The sequence below is a fragment of the Gobio gobio genome, assembly GCF_949357685.1.
Source record: "Gobio gobio genome assembly, chromosome: 4".
NCBI classification, from domain to species: domain Eukaryota; kingdom Metazoa; phylum Chordata; class Actinopteri; order Cypriniformes; family Gobionidae; genus Gobio; species Gobio gobio.
Genome location: NC_137100.1, coordinates 58,087,844 through 58,102,183, shown reverse-complemented (window position 1 = coordinate 58,102,183; position 14,340 = coordinate 58,087,844). Strand labels below are relative to the sequence as shown.

At 37.7% G+C, this 14,340-nt stretch overlaps 1 protein-coding gene across 1 annotated transcript; it reads left to right on the top strand.

Annotated features, from left to right (window-relative positions):
* Positions 1-1,301: 1,301 nt before the first annotated feature.
* On the top strand, positions 1,302-13,759 carry tesca (tescalcin a). The gene is made up of 8 exons (XM_079815176.1): positions 1,302-1,399; positions 4,867-4,936; positions 5,251-5,331; positions 10,381-10,520; positions 11,060-11,121; positions 11,201-11,308; positions 11,719-11,766; positions 12,923-13,759. Exons 1-8 carry the CDS (start codon positions 1,339-1,341, stop codon positions 13,004-13,006), a joined length of 654 nt encoding a protein of 217 aa, XP_079671302.1. The 5' UTR covers positions 1,302-1,338; the 3' UTR covers positions 13,007-13,759.
* The last annotated feature ends 581 nt before the right edge of the window (positions 13,760-14,340 follow it).

The following is a 14,340-nucleotide window of genomic DNA, read 5'->3' as shown; positions in this document are numbered from 1 at the left end:
CATTTGACTGAAATTACAGAATCAGCAGAAAGCGGACTATCTGGAATGTTTATATGGTTGTCGGTGCATGGGAGACTACATATGATGTTGGTTTTAATAAGATTTTCCCAATAAATAGGAAAGAATAACCATGATTCCTGTTCACTCCGACAACAAAGCACTTGAACGCAACAAGCTCGTAATCCCGACTTCTAAAGTGGGAATTAGGAAATTTCCGATAGCACGTGAAGGCAGCATTATACACAGAGAAAATAGCCTGTATTTGACTGAAATTTCAGAATCGCCAGCAAGTTGACTAGCTTTATGGTTATTGTCAATGAATGGGACCTTAAATATAATTTTGGCTTTTATTAAGATTTTCCCAAAAATATAGGCAAGAATAAATATGGTGTCCACGGTTCATGTTCTTTCCGAAAACAAAGCACTTGAATGCAGCGAGCTTGTAAGGCCGACTTCAGAAGTGGGAAGTAGGACATTTCCGATATATAGCACGTGAAGGCAGCCCCACATATTTACTAATTATCCATAAGTTAAACAACATTTTATCAATAATTTTACAAGGATTATTATTAATGAAAAATTCCTCATAAATATTTCATCACAAAGAACTTTCTCTTAATCTCATTTATAAATATTACCCTTGTAATTATTATCTTATAAACAGATTTAATTATAATATTGATATATTTTGTACATTTTGTGATTTACATGATGAATCATTTTATCATTCAGTTTGTTTTTGGTCAAATTTCTGTTCTTTCTCATGGCCAGCTTTCAACTGTGCTTTAAAAAAAAATTATTTGGGTTTTTCTCCTATATGACAAATCTTACCATAAAAAAATATTACTTAATTAATCTGCTACTTCTTTCAGCTAAATGTTGAACTATTAATACATGTAAATTAGAGGAAACAAGCCTTTGTTCTTGTTTTTTTTAAATCAGAAATTCAACAATACCTAAACGTTGCTTAGTAAATAAGCTGTAAAATGTGTTTCCATTTGTTAACATTTTCATAGCCTATTTGTATTAGGCTACCTTTAAGTTAGTTTTTTAACGTGTTGGTCTTTTTTTTATTTTTTTTTTTATTCAATGTAGACTACCCCTTAACTGTGGTTGTAAAGAAATTGTATTACTAATTATCTTTCATATGTGAAATGTCTGGGTCTCAAAATTATTTTCACAACGCAAACCCAGTCAAAACTGGACGTGCCGTGTGTATGTGTGTCACTGCCGCTTATTTGCATATTTCATGAGAGGGGCGGGGCTTTGCTGTCAAAGTCTGAGCGCACATTGCGAAAGTTCTGACTTCTGTCTTTCTGATCTCTTCCGGACGTTAACATGGGAGCGTCTCAGTCAGGACGAGTGCCTATGTTCCAAGATCTATCTGATAAAACTGGCTGTGAGTATCTAACTTTCTAAATATATAGACAACTACATTTTTACATGTGTTTGAACTATAGACCAGGCTCATTGTAAGTGACTTTACACTTACAAAAAAAAACCTCACCTTTAAGTTGTTCCAAACCTGTATGAGTTTCTTTGTTCTGTGGAACTTAAAAGAAGATATTTTGAAGAATGTGGTTAACCAAACCTGGTCCCCATTGACTCCTATAGTGATTTTTTTTTTTGTTTCATTCTATGACAGTCAATGGGGACCAGAATCTGTTTGGTTACCCACATTCTTCAAAATATATTTCTTTATGTTCAGCAGAAAAAAATTAAATGACAGAATTTAAATTTTTGGGTGAACTATCCCTTTAAGCATTATGTTTGTTAAAGACCCTTGATCTTTATTCTTGCATTTCGACTGTACAACAAATATATGCATATTAAAATGCTTAGTGCATAGCTTCTGACTAAATTTGCAGTGCATAGTGTACAAAGCATAAAGTAATGAACTTTATAAACACAACGGGCTAAATCTGATCAACCCCGAGGAGGACTTTAGGAAAATCATAAGTTATCCCACTCATAACTATGATTCCAAACACTGTGTAGCATATTATTGAGGAGATACGTTTTCACAGTTCACAGCAAATCTTCCCAAAACAAACTGTATATCTAACAAAATAGATAATCAACTCTATTGTGATAGAATATTGCTTCATTTACACTTATTCAGTTTCTTAATGAGTTTGTCTGGTTTTTCTGGTTTTTGTTTCTTTTGTGTGTGTGTGTGTGTGTGTGTGTGTGTGTGTGTGTGTGTGTGTGTGTGTGTGTGTGTGTGTGTGTGTGTGTGTGTGTGTGTGTGTGTGTGTGTGTGTGTGTGTGTGTGTGTGTGTGTGTGTGTGTGTGTGTGTGTGTGTGTGTGTGTGAACTAGCCTACTTACTTTATCATGTCATTTCCACCATTACAGAAAAGTCTCTCGGTTCACAGCAGAGAATAATATACAGCAGAGGAACTGCAATAATGTATTCATTAAATCATAAAAATGTACAAATTAAAATCAATAATTCATTTTAAAATAAAGATATTTGTATACCTGCTATATGTCACCATTATCCAACAGCAGAGAACCGTGAACATGTTGTGTTAAATTATTGAAATATTAGTCACATATTAATTAATATATTAATAAATATTAATCACAGGAAGTAATTGAGGTAAATATTTTAGGTCAAAGGGGTGACAAAAAAAAAACTTTTGGAATCCCTAAAATAAGAAAAGGATGAAGGATTTACTCGGAAATAATTTCCAAGCAGAAATTACTAGTAAATTTCAATGGCAAGTAATTAAACGTGAAATTTTGAAGTAGGAAAACTGAAACAGTATTTTCTTGTAAGATGTACTCCAATAATCTTTGTTTTAGGTAACCCTTTACAATAAGGTCTCATTTGTTAACATTAGTCAATGAACTAACAATAAACAATATATTTTATAGCATTTATTAACCTAAGTTAATGTTTAAAAAAAAATTCACAGTGCCTTAACAAATGTTAACAAATTAACGTTTTGATCTTAAAAATGTATTAGTAAATGTTGAGATTAACATTAACTAAGAACTAGATAGTAAAGTTTGTAGACAAACTTTAAGTTGGCTTGAAAAAGCCTAGCATGAAAGTTTGAAAAAGTTGATTTAACGCATTGCTAGCATGCTTTAGCATGAATTAGCATGTTGTTAGCATGATTGAGCATGTTTTAACATGTTGTTAGCATGGATTAGCATGTTGTTAGCTTGATTTAGCACGTTTTAACGTGTTGCTAGCATGTTTTTAGCATTAATTAGCATTTTGCTAACATGATTTAACCACAGACCGATGGACGACGCGCCTTCACTCTCTTCCACTGATGAAAAGTGAAGCCGCCAATGCCCCAATTTGGCACGGACATCTTACGCTGATTTGGGACCGGAGTCTGCGCAGTAGAAAGCAGGAAGTAGAGCCGCGATATCAAAACCCCGCCCACACTTCGGCAGCACAGTTTACTGCAGAGCAACTCATTATTTTGGTGTAAAATAAACAGTTATGAAAATGTAGAAATTAAAGTTGAAGATCCAATCTACTCCTGAAAATCCCGAAAAATGTCTGTTGGTGCCTCAGTGACTACCTCACTCAGAGAAGCCGTCAATTTCAGCTGTCAAGCATGTTGCTAGCATGTTTTAACCTCTTGTTAGCATTATTTTGCATGTTTCTAGAATGTCCTAAAGTAGTTACTAGGCGTTGTTAATGATAGATACATAGTTGATGAAGCTTAAAGGTGCAGTGTGTAAATTTGACCATCTAGTAGTGGTGAGGTTGTGAATGTGCAATCGCCAACCGCTCATCCCTCCCTTTCGAAGCACATAGAGAAGCTACGGTGGCCGACACAGGACAAAAATGTCATCTGAGACAGCAAAAAGTAGCTAGCGCTCTGTGGAGCAGTTTGTCCTTGTAGGGCTACTTTAGAAACATGGCGGCGCAAAATGGCGACTTCACTGTAAGGGGACCCGTGGTGTATGTAGATAGAAATGACTCATTCTAAGGTAATAAAAACATTACGGTTCATTATGTAAGGTCTTTATACTTCAGTGAAAACATAGTTATGTATATTCTATTGCATTTCTGTCAATATATCCTCATAAATAGTACACCTTGAAATACTTGAAGTTTTGACCCCCTCTATGAAAGCGTATACTTAATAGTAAATGCTGATGAAGTATCGTTCATTGTTAGTTCATGTTAACTAATATAGTTAACAAATTAAACCTTATTATAAAGTGTTACCTGTTTTTTAACAGTGTAAAGTTAGCACATATACATCTCAAATGAGTATTGTATGGGCAATAATAATAATAGTGGGTGTTTTGGTTTGGTGACAGGTGTCATAAGATTAGGGATTGATTGCACATTCTATTTTGGTTGACTTAATATCTATAAATACAATTTGTACTGTGCCACGTTGACAGTGTTGTACATTGAGTCCATCACCTCCCTCCTGTTGTAATCTGAGGCTGGAACGGCATTAGTGTCACCCTAATAAAACATGCATTCCTTATTAATTCAGTTTGACGATTTGATTCATTATCAATTCATCTTGCACCCCGCCCACACATATATTGGCTGCATCTGAAATCGCATAATTCTCTACTATATAGTGGAGAAATCAATTCACAGTACTCATTAAAGGCAAAAAGTATCCGGATGACCAACTTCTTCTGAAGTGCGCATACGATGGACACTTTACTTGTCCACACACTACACACATTCATACTATATAGAACGTACTTTTTTAGTGGTCGCACATATTCAAAATAAGTACCTACTCGAGAGTATGTGACTTCAGATGCAGCCTCCATCACTCCTTCATAACAGCTGTAGCTTTCAGCACATTGACCTGCAAATGTATTTGAAATCTTCCTGAAGTTGCTGTCTTTTTTCTCACTTTAGTCTCCATAGAGCAGATCAAAAACCTCCATAACAGATTTATATACCTGACTCAATGTGAAGACACTTTAAGGTAATGTACAAACGACTTGATGCCACTCATTTAGACTACAGACTGTAAACAAATACTGTCATCCATCACACACTTTGTATTGATCCATGTGCTAGGGAAGAGTCATTGTTCTGCAAATGATGGTGGAAGCTGATGTTTTTGAGTTACAATAACAATAAACAAAATCTGTTGTTGCAATATGTTGTTTTTACAAGTTGCTTCTCTAATTTCGATGCAAGTTCTGCTTAATATCATAGGACACAGTGTGTTTTATTGAATTGTGTGTGTTGAAACACTAATGTACTGTAAAAAAAAAAAAAAAATCTACATTTCAGACGTGAACACCTTGAGAATATGAGCGATTTGGCCCTCAACCCAATCCGAAGACAGATCATTGAGGCCTTCTTTGATTCAAGGTGCGTACAGAAAAGGAAAGACTTTAACGTATGGATTCATATCAGAATCAATCAAAGTGTGTTTGCTCACACAAGGAAGTTTTCTTGGTATTGAAGCTTCCAGTACACTCATGCAAATACAGCAAGAAATAAAATATAAAAGTAAAGCCACAAATAGGTTTAGTCAAAATAAACATGACAATATGAATACATATCAACTGAATTTACAAAGATAATTCCCTAAGCAGTTACAGGCATATGCCTAGGAAGGCATTTCACTGTTTAACCTCCTTATATCTGGGCCCATTTTTGGGGATTTCCACCTGAGTTCGGTCTACCCAAATTGAAAAGCTTCCCATACCATGTCTCTAAATGCACATTTTGGTGTAATTTTACAGGAAACCCTTTGAAGTGACCTAAAACACTGCTAAAAGTGAGACACATGTAAGTTTATGTTGTATGAGCTTTAATGGAAAAAAGAGAGCCGCTTTTTGATTTTTTGTGTAGAAAGTGTGTAACTCAGGCCCTGTGAGCTCTAGCACCCTTCAGACCGTTACTGGAAACATTTTTATTTTGTCTGTATCATGTTGTATGCAAGATTTATTCAAATGGATCTGAAAGAAGGAATATTACCTTTTTTAAATGTAATTTCCGCCTACCCAAATATCTCCAATATACAAGTCTCCCCATATATACACTCTAAAAAATTTCTATATGGCACTAAAATTGGTTCTTGGCTCGTAATCTTAGGGGAACCTTTTTAAAGGGATAGTTCACCCAAAAATGAAAATTAGCCCATCATTTACTCACCCCTAAGTCATCCGAGGTGTATATGACATTCTTCTTTCAGACGAATAAAATCTGTATTTTTTAGAACAGAGATTTTAAAATGAAAAGAGACAAATAAAATTGTAATATAAAAGAGTTATGTTACAAAAGTCCAGGCTAATCCAAGCATTAGAACAATAATTCATAGTTGCTCTGTTTTTGAAGTCCATAAAAAGTGCATCTGTCCGTCAAATAACGTGCTCCACGCGGCTCCGGGGTATTAATGAGGCTTTCTGAAGCGAATCGACGCATTTGTGTAAGGAAAATATTCAAATTTTTAACTTTATCAAGTAAACTTTCGACCGACCGCAACATTTAACATTTGCCTGACAAGCCAGACCCACATTAAGATGTTGGGTCTTTGAACTCACCATTGGCAGGGCTCAATCCGAGAGTGGGATAAACGTTTGTCTTTCAAATTCCCTCTGCACACAATAGGATAGCGCTACAACCAACCAGAGCAGCGAAGAAGGTGAAGTGGAGCTAGTTGATAGATTAAACTTTTGCCGTATCTGGTCAGCAAAACTCCGAACACATCTTCCTTGACCTTGCTTAAGAATGACTTCGGTGCAGTTCTTTGTTCAAAGAAAAGCTTGTAAGGATCGGTTTTGCTGCTAAGATAAAATCTTAGATCCACACCCCAGCAATAGAACAATAAAAGTCACTAATCTTGAGAGAAAGATCTCACAGAAACTGTGGGACACCACCCTGATGAAACATTTCTCCCCCCTCCCCATTTTGCCCTTTCCTTGCCTTGTTTTCAAGTCACCAAATGTAGATATACCAGTGATTATGTATCTTGTAAATCTATTGTTTTATCCCTTTCATGTTTGATGTCTTTTTAAAGGTCTCGTGCGAATGGTAAAATGGTCTCAGTTTCACTGCAGTCACTAGTAGTATTAGAAAGATTGAAAACTAATGAGAATTCAGGAGTCTCTTCAAAGATATCTGATCCGCTCCCCCAAAACTAGGTGGTTGTGTAGCAAATATTTACAACCCTTTTGTTCTAGTTGGAGTATTTAAGGCAGGGTAACCAAGCTTTCAGGGGGAAAAAATTCTGTAACCAGAACCCCCATGCAGTCTGTGTGAGTGTCTTTGGGACACACACACATATTGCATGTATTGTGCCAGACGTGATGAATCTTCGCATCTTACTTTGCGATTGTGTTTATGTTTTACGGTGATCAGTTGTGTACCATTAATTCTTGTTTACTTATTTACTTTTCCTGTCTGGCCAAAATAAATGTTAATCTTGATTTATTCTGTATCTTTCTGAAATCATTATTTTAGTAGGGTCACATGAGGAGTAAGTAGGTGCTACCACAAATCTCTCTGTTGGGACAGATTATACTGAGGACTCCATAGCGGGAGCATTGAGCCATGCATGAGAGAAAATCAGATTTCTGACTGTCGCTGGTATTATGAGTTGCAGCTTCGTGGCAATGAATAAAGGTACATTAAAGTTAAAATGTGAGATGGTGGTCCAGTGGGTTAAACCATGGAACTGACATGCAGAAGGTTGCTGGTTCGATCCCAGCGGTCACCACCAGTGTGTCCTTGAGCAAGGCTCTTTATTCCATGTTGCTCCAGGGGGATTGTCCCTGTAATAAGGGCACTGTAAGTCGCTTTGGATAAAAGCATAAATATAAAAAAATATATAAAATATATATAAATATAAAATAGTTCACTCTGTAATCTCAGAACCAACTAATTTGTGTGCGTGAGAGCTAGTGAGTCGCGACACTATTGCCTCTGAGCGGTTCGAATATTTGAAAATTAGTGATACTAAGAAAAATCAACGATCTAAATTAAATCGCAACTAATCTTAAAATCAGCTGATAAACTCTAAACGTAACACACTTTAAGGAGTCACATAAAATTGGAGTCAGATAAAATTATTTATGGAGTCAGATTTAAAATGAGATATCAATAAATTAAGAGAACTTCACCGAAAGGCTGAAAAGACTTACACGCAGAATTCCTTTAGACCAAGCCGTTAGCATCTGGTTTTTGGGCTAAATGGATGGAAGTTTACAAGCTTAACTCTAAGTTATTCAGAGTCACGGCTAAAGCCGATTCGAAAGACCGCTGTTCGCCAGCTTCTTTGTTTACAAATAGCAGAACCGCGGCAACTCTGCCCGTCATTATATTAAGCCCGCCCACCGACTCTACACACGATGTGATTGGCCTGACCAGAGATTGGTTTTTCCAGCTCGCATGCCAACGGAGAGTTGCTACACTACCCTGGGTGCAAATTAGATTTGCTGCCGCTAGGGTGCGTCTAGATTTCTAGGCTAGAGCTACTATGCTCGAACCAGAGCTGTTCGGACCAATCAAATTGTAAGGGTGGGCTTTATACGATGATGGACAGATGATCAACAGTAACGTAATCATTCACATCATCAAAGAGTGCTATGGGTTGAATTTGTTTACTAAACGGAGAACTTGTTCATATATGCATTCATCTTTACTATTTCTCTCAAAAATGATGATCGTGTTGGTAAGTACTCCGTGTATCCTTACATAATTTTTACAACACCAGCAAAGATCGTTTACACTCATCTTCTTCATCTACTTCTTTCAGCGTGCGTGCAGTTGAGTTCTGTTGACAACTATGCGTCGCTCTGATTGGTTGTAGGTCTATCCAATTGAGTGCAGAGGCATTTTCGCCCCATAATCACAGCCCAATGGAGCAGTATCAGACTCATATTCTGACTAGAATCTGAGTATGACGACGTCAGGCTAGGAAATGGCCTGTGGAAAGAAGCTGTAAATGATCTACAAAAACGACTAAAACACTGTTTAATGCATGCAAGGCCAGTAGTAGGCGATGTCACTATGTAAAGAAACACTACGTGCCTATGCATGACATCACTGTTTTTTTTTTGTGTTTGTTTTTTTTTCAAATTTGTGTTTCTGTAGTGTACACAGAGACAATAACAGTATCATTTTTCAAAAACAAAAAGGTTGCATTTTCAGGCCCCCAAAACGGCGTTGTCATGTAAATGAAAATGGTGTTGTTTAAACGACCCTTTAGATAGGCTGACATTCAAAATGTGTACTGTCAAGTCAAAATGATTTCTATTGCGCTTTTCACAATACACATGGTTTCAAAACAGCTTTGAAATCATGTAGTTAATATTTATAATATCTTTATCTTTTCATGCCTTATAGTCACATTTAGCAGATTAGAGCGGTGAGATAATATAGTTTGCATTTTGCGACGATGCTACCAATTAAGCAGTTGAGATTTGCTACATATATTATACACAGATCAGGCATAATATTCTGACCACCTTCCTAATATTGTGTTGGTCCCCCTTTTGCTGCCAAAACAGCCCTGACCCGTCGAGGCATGGACACCCTGAAGGTGTGCTGTGGTATCTGGCACCAAGATGTTAGCAGCAGATCTTTTAAGTCCAGTAAGTTGCGATGCTCGATGGAATTGAGATCTGGGGAATTTGGAGGCCAAGTCAACACCTCAAACTCGTTGTTGTGCTCCTAAAACAAATTCCTGAACCATTTTTGCTTTGTGGCAGGGTGCATTATCCTGCTGAAAGAGCCACAGCCACCAGGGAATACTGTTTCCATGAAACATGGACTGCAACAATGCTTAGGTAGGTGGTATGTGTCAAAGGAACATCCACACGGATGGCAGGACCCAAGGTTTCCCAGCAGAACAACAAACTGCGATGCACAGCGTATTCTGACACCTTTCTACTGGGACGACACAGGCCAGCCTTCGCTCCCCAAATGCATCAGTGAGCCTTGGCCGCCCATGACCCAGTCGCCGGTTCACCACTGTTCCTTCCTTGAACCACTTTTGATAGATACTGACCACTGCAGACCGGGAACACCCCACAAGAACTGCAGATTTGGGGATGCTCTGACCCAGTCGTCTAGCCATCACAATTTGGCCCTTGTGAAACTCGCTCAAATCCTTACGCTTGCCCATTTTTCCTGCTTCTAACACATCAACTTTGAGGACAAAATGTTCACTTGCTGCCTAACATATCCCACCCACTAACAGGTGCCATGATGAAGAGATAATCAGTGTTCTTCACTTCACCGGTCATAATGTTATGCCTGATCAGTGTGTGTATATATCTCATCCTACTTGAATATACTGTATGTATGCTGGTAAAGTTGGACCTATATACAACTTTATTTAAAAAGACAAAAAATGATACTGTAATGCTTCTAAATGTACTCAGTTAATAATGTCTGTGTGTTGTCATCAAGGAACTTGGGTCAAAAGGAGAAGGGCTGTTTGCAGGAGATTGGTTTTGAGGAATTCGTTACTGTCCTGGCCTTTTTCAAACCACCCAAACCACACATTGCTGAGGAGGAGAGAAAAACCCTCAAGAAGGAGAAACTACGCTGTGAGAATAAAGAAATAAAGACCGCAAATAGATGTTATTGATCGAAACAAGTTGGTAAATCTGCAACTTTAAAGGGATAGTTCACCCAAAAAAGAAAACAATGGAAATGTTGTTCCAAACCTGTATACGTTTCTTTCTTCTGTTGAAGAAAAAAAAGAAAATGATTTGAAGAAGGTTGGTTATCAAACAGTTGCCGGAAGCCATTGACACCCATAGTATTGTTTTTCCTACTATGGGCGTCAATGGCTACCGGCAACTGTTTAATAACCAACCTTCTTCAAATTATCTTCTTTTTTTTCTTCAACAGAAGAAAGAAACGTATACAGGTTTGGAACAACATGAGGGTGAGTAAATGATGACAACATTTTCATTTTTGTGTGAACTGTCCCTTTAACATGCTTTGACATGTTACATAGAATGATCCTATGTGAGTTAAAAATCTAAAGAAAGGTTAAGCATCACAGTTTTGCGGATTTTTATATTTTATTTTTGATTGTGTGCACCACACAACTTGGTAAAGCATTTTTTCTTCTCTGTAGTTCTGTTCAACATGCACGACACTGACAATGATGGCGTCATCACACTGGATGAGTATAGGCGTGTAAGAATCATTTGACTTCTGCTTTTACGACTACAAACACAGTAACAAGACTTGATACTGACTGTAATTGTGATTGTAGGTGGTAGAGGAGCTGCTGTCTAGCTCTGAAACCATGGGAGCAGAAACCGCCAAAGCCATTTCAGACGCTGCCATGCTGGAAGTCGCCAGTGAGACAGTGGGTCAGATGGTACGGTGACTTTCCATGATCAGTGTTGCCAACTGTTGTCAATGGAGAGTAAATGGAGAAAAAATGGCAAATTGTCGGTCACTTTACATCATTCCCTCTCCTAATCCATGCTCACATACTGTATTTTAATACAACAATTTGCCAAATATCCAAAAAAAGCTGTTCTCATGTACATATTTTCTGTCAGACAATAGAAAGAGTATGATATATTGTATTAGTGACTGACTACATGTTAACCAGCAGTCCAAAAGTCGCTTTTTTTGAGAGCGAAAGTCGCTAAATCGGGCTGAAAAATCGCTAAATTGGCAACACAATCCATGATGCTTCTCTGAATTGTAAATTCACTGCCACTGACAAAAAAAAAATCGGAATTCTGATGTGATTTTCTAACTGAATCCCTTTGTTTTTAGGGTCCTGATGAATTTTATGAGGGAATCACCTTTGAACATTTCATGCAGGTTTGAACTCTCTAACATTTTAAGGCCTGTGTATACCTCATTTTCCGCATTCTGCTCCATCTTTCAAAGTGTACTCCTTTGGCCGTGAACATGGAAAGCACGTGCACACTATCTAGTGGACTTTGTTTTCAAGCACTCGCCACTCGCACATGTGCTGTTGTATGCGCGTGGCTGCATGGTCCCTCCTGATGATGGAAATCCCCCCACATTGTGACATATATTGCCAAAAGTCTTGGGACGTCTGCCTTTACATGCACATGAACTTTAATGACATCCCATTCTTAATCCGTAGGGTTTAATATGGAGTTGGCCCACCCTTTGCAGCTATAACAGCTTTAACTCTTCTGGGAAGGCTTTCCACAAGGTTTAGGAGTGTGTTTTGACCATTCTGCTTGGAGGGCATTTGTGAGGTCAGGCACTGATGTTGGACGAGAAGGCCTGGCTCTCAGTCTCCGCTCGAATTCATCCCAAAGGTGTTCTATCGGGTTGAGGTCAGGATTCTGTGCAGGCCAGTCAAGTTCCTCCACACCAAACTCGCTCATCCATGTCTTTATGGACCTTGCTCTGTGCACTGGTGCGCAGTCATGGTGGAACAGGAAAGTTGTTCCCACAAAGTTTGGAGCATGAAATTGTCCAAAATGTCTTGGTATGCTGAAGCATTTAGAATTCCTTTCACTGGAACTAAGGGCCCAAGCCCAACCCCTGAAAAAAAAAACAAAAAAAAACAACAAAAAAAAAACACCATAATCCCCCCTCCACCAAACTTTACACTTGGCACAATGCAGTCAGGCAAGTTCCGTTCTCCTGGCAACCGCCAAACCCAGACTCGTCCATCGGATTGCCAGACAGAGAAGCGTGATTCGTCACTCCAGAGAACACGTCTCCACTGCTCTAGAGTCCAGTGGAGGTCTCCATGAAGCTCTCTATGCACTGTTCTTGAGCGGGGAAAATATTTTGATAAAAGATTACGAGAGCACATTAATGAAAAAACTAAAAACTTAAATAATGGTGTGCACGGATAAATAATTTATAATACATACTGCAATATTGCATAAAAAACAAGAAATGTCCATTCTGATTTCATGGTGACTTTAAATATAATAATAAAATGACATGCATGCTATTCATACCTGACCTTCCAATGTCTCTCCAACAGATGTTAAAAGACATCGAGATCGAGACCAAGATGAATGTTCATTTTTGGAACTTGGACACCAGGACCATGCAATGTGGCAAATGACAGTAATTTCCGCTTCTGAGCAGCACTTTTTCAGCACAGTCTTTATTTTAGATCAAGACATCTCAAATTTGTCCCACGGATTCAACCGTTATACACCGAAATATCTTCAACGCCCGAGATGAAATCGACCGCGGCATCCTCTGGCGGATACATTTCAGAGTCTAGACCTCCGAGGCAAACCGAACTCAGTGTATATTTATATCTGGAAGATATTTTACAACCCCACGAGGACCGGCTGCTTCTGTGGCTTCTGAACTCTACAACAGTTGACATGCACGCAAACATTTGGATTCGTACAAACTCGAGATACACTGTATGTATGTTTTTAGCAGGGTTGTTGAGACTGTGGAACTGAACCTCGTCATTGCAAATTTCTCTTCTGAGGAAAGTGCTTGTTTTGTAATTGAGGAAGTCTTCACAAAGTCAGCCATCTCTGACTGTTTTTCTTTAAAAAACAGTACTGAAACAATCCACACCGTAAGTCAATGGACCACAAATCTTATCATTCACCTTAAAAACAACAGGGAGCGATTGTTTTGTTGCTCTTAACATGTAATCCACCTGGCTTCCTTCCACCATGGTTATATATTAATAAATATTATAGGGTGTGTAAAGTTTTTACAGCAACAGCTTTTACTGTGGGATATTAGCGTGCAATATTTTTGTACATTACTGTCATTTGAAATCCTCACAAATGTCACTAAACCTTTTCTTTATATTGAAGAGAATAAAATAATCATTGTTTTAAAGGTTGTATTTTGTAGATGTATTCTGTCTGAAATAATCTATGCAAGGATATACAATGCTTCCCATACTATATTTAGTCAGAGGTTGTGCGTTCAGTCAAACTCTAAGGTATTTTGGTGCAAACTCATCTTTTATTAGGTTGAAGCTAGCCAAATTAGGCAAATGCCAACATGACATGCTCGAAAAACAAAACTACACAAGGTGAAAGAAACCAGATTAAATATGGGTTCATTTGCATGTGGGGATTGTGTCGACAATAGGCGTGTGACGGTATCAAATTTTCATGTTGTGATTAATTGCTGAAGCTTTTATCGCGGTACGGTATTATCACGATATTGAAATAAGTTGCAGAAAAAAAACAGGTTCAATAACTTTTTCTTATGACAAAAAGAACTGAACATTTAAATACAATAAAGCAATACGCAAAATTTCATAACTTAAACAAATATTTCAAACAGATTAAAGTGCAAAAGAATTATAAAGAACAATTAAAAAAATATATGTTTACTTTTCATGCTCATTTATAGACACTATTAAGTATCTTTGCATTTGCCTGAAAACTAATTCTAACAGGTAAGAGTCTTTCT

Excerpts from the sequence above, each read along its gene's own strand:
- tesca (XM_079815176.1), top strand. The coding sequence starts at position 1,339 with ATGGGAGCGTCTCAGTCAGGACGAGTGCCTATGTTCCAAGATCTATCT. Across the intron at positions 5,332-10,380 it reads GAGGCCTTCTTTGATTCAAG|GAACTTGGGTCAAAAGGAGA; the intron begins GTGCGTACAGAA and ends GTTGTCATCAAG. Across the intron at positions 11,309-11,718 it reads GTGAGACAGTGGGTCAGATG|GGTCCTGATGAATTTTATGA; the intron begins GTACGGTGACTT and ends CTTTGTTTTTAG.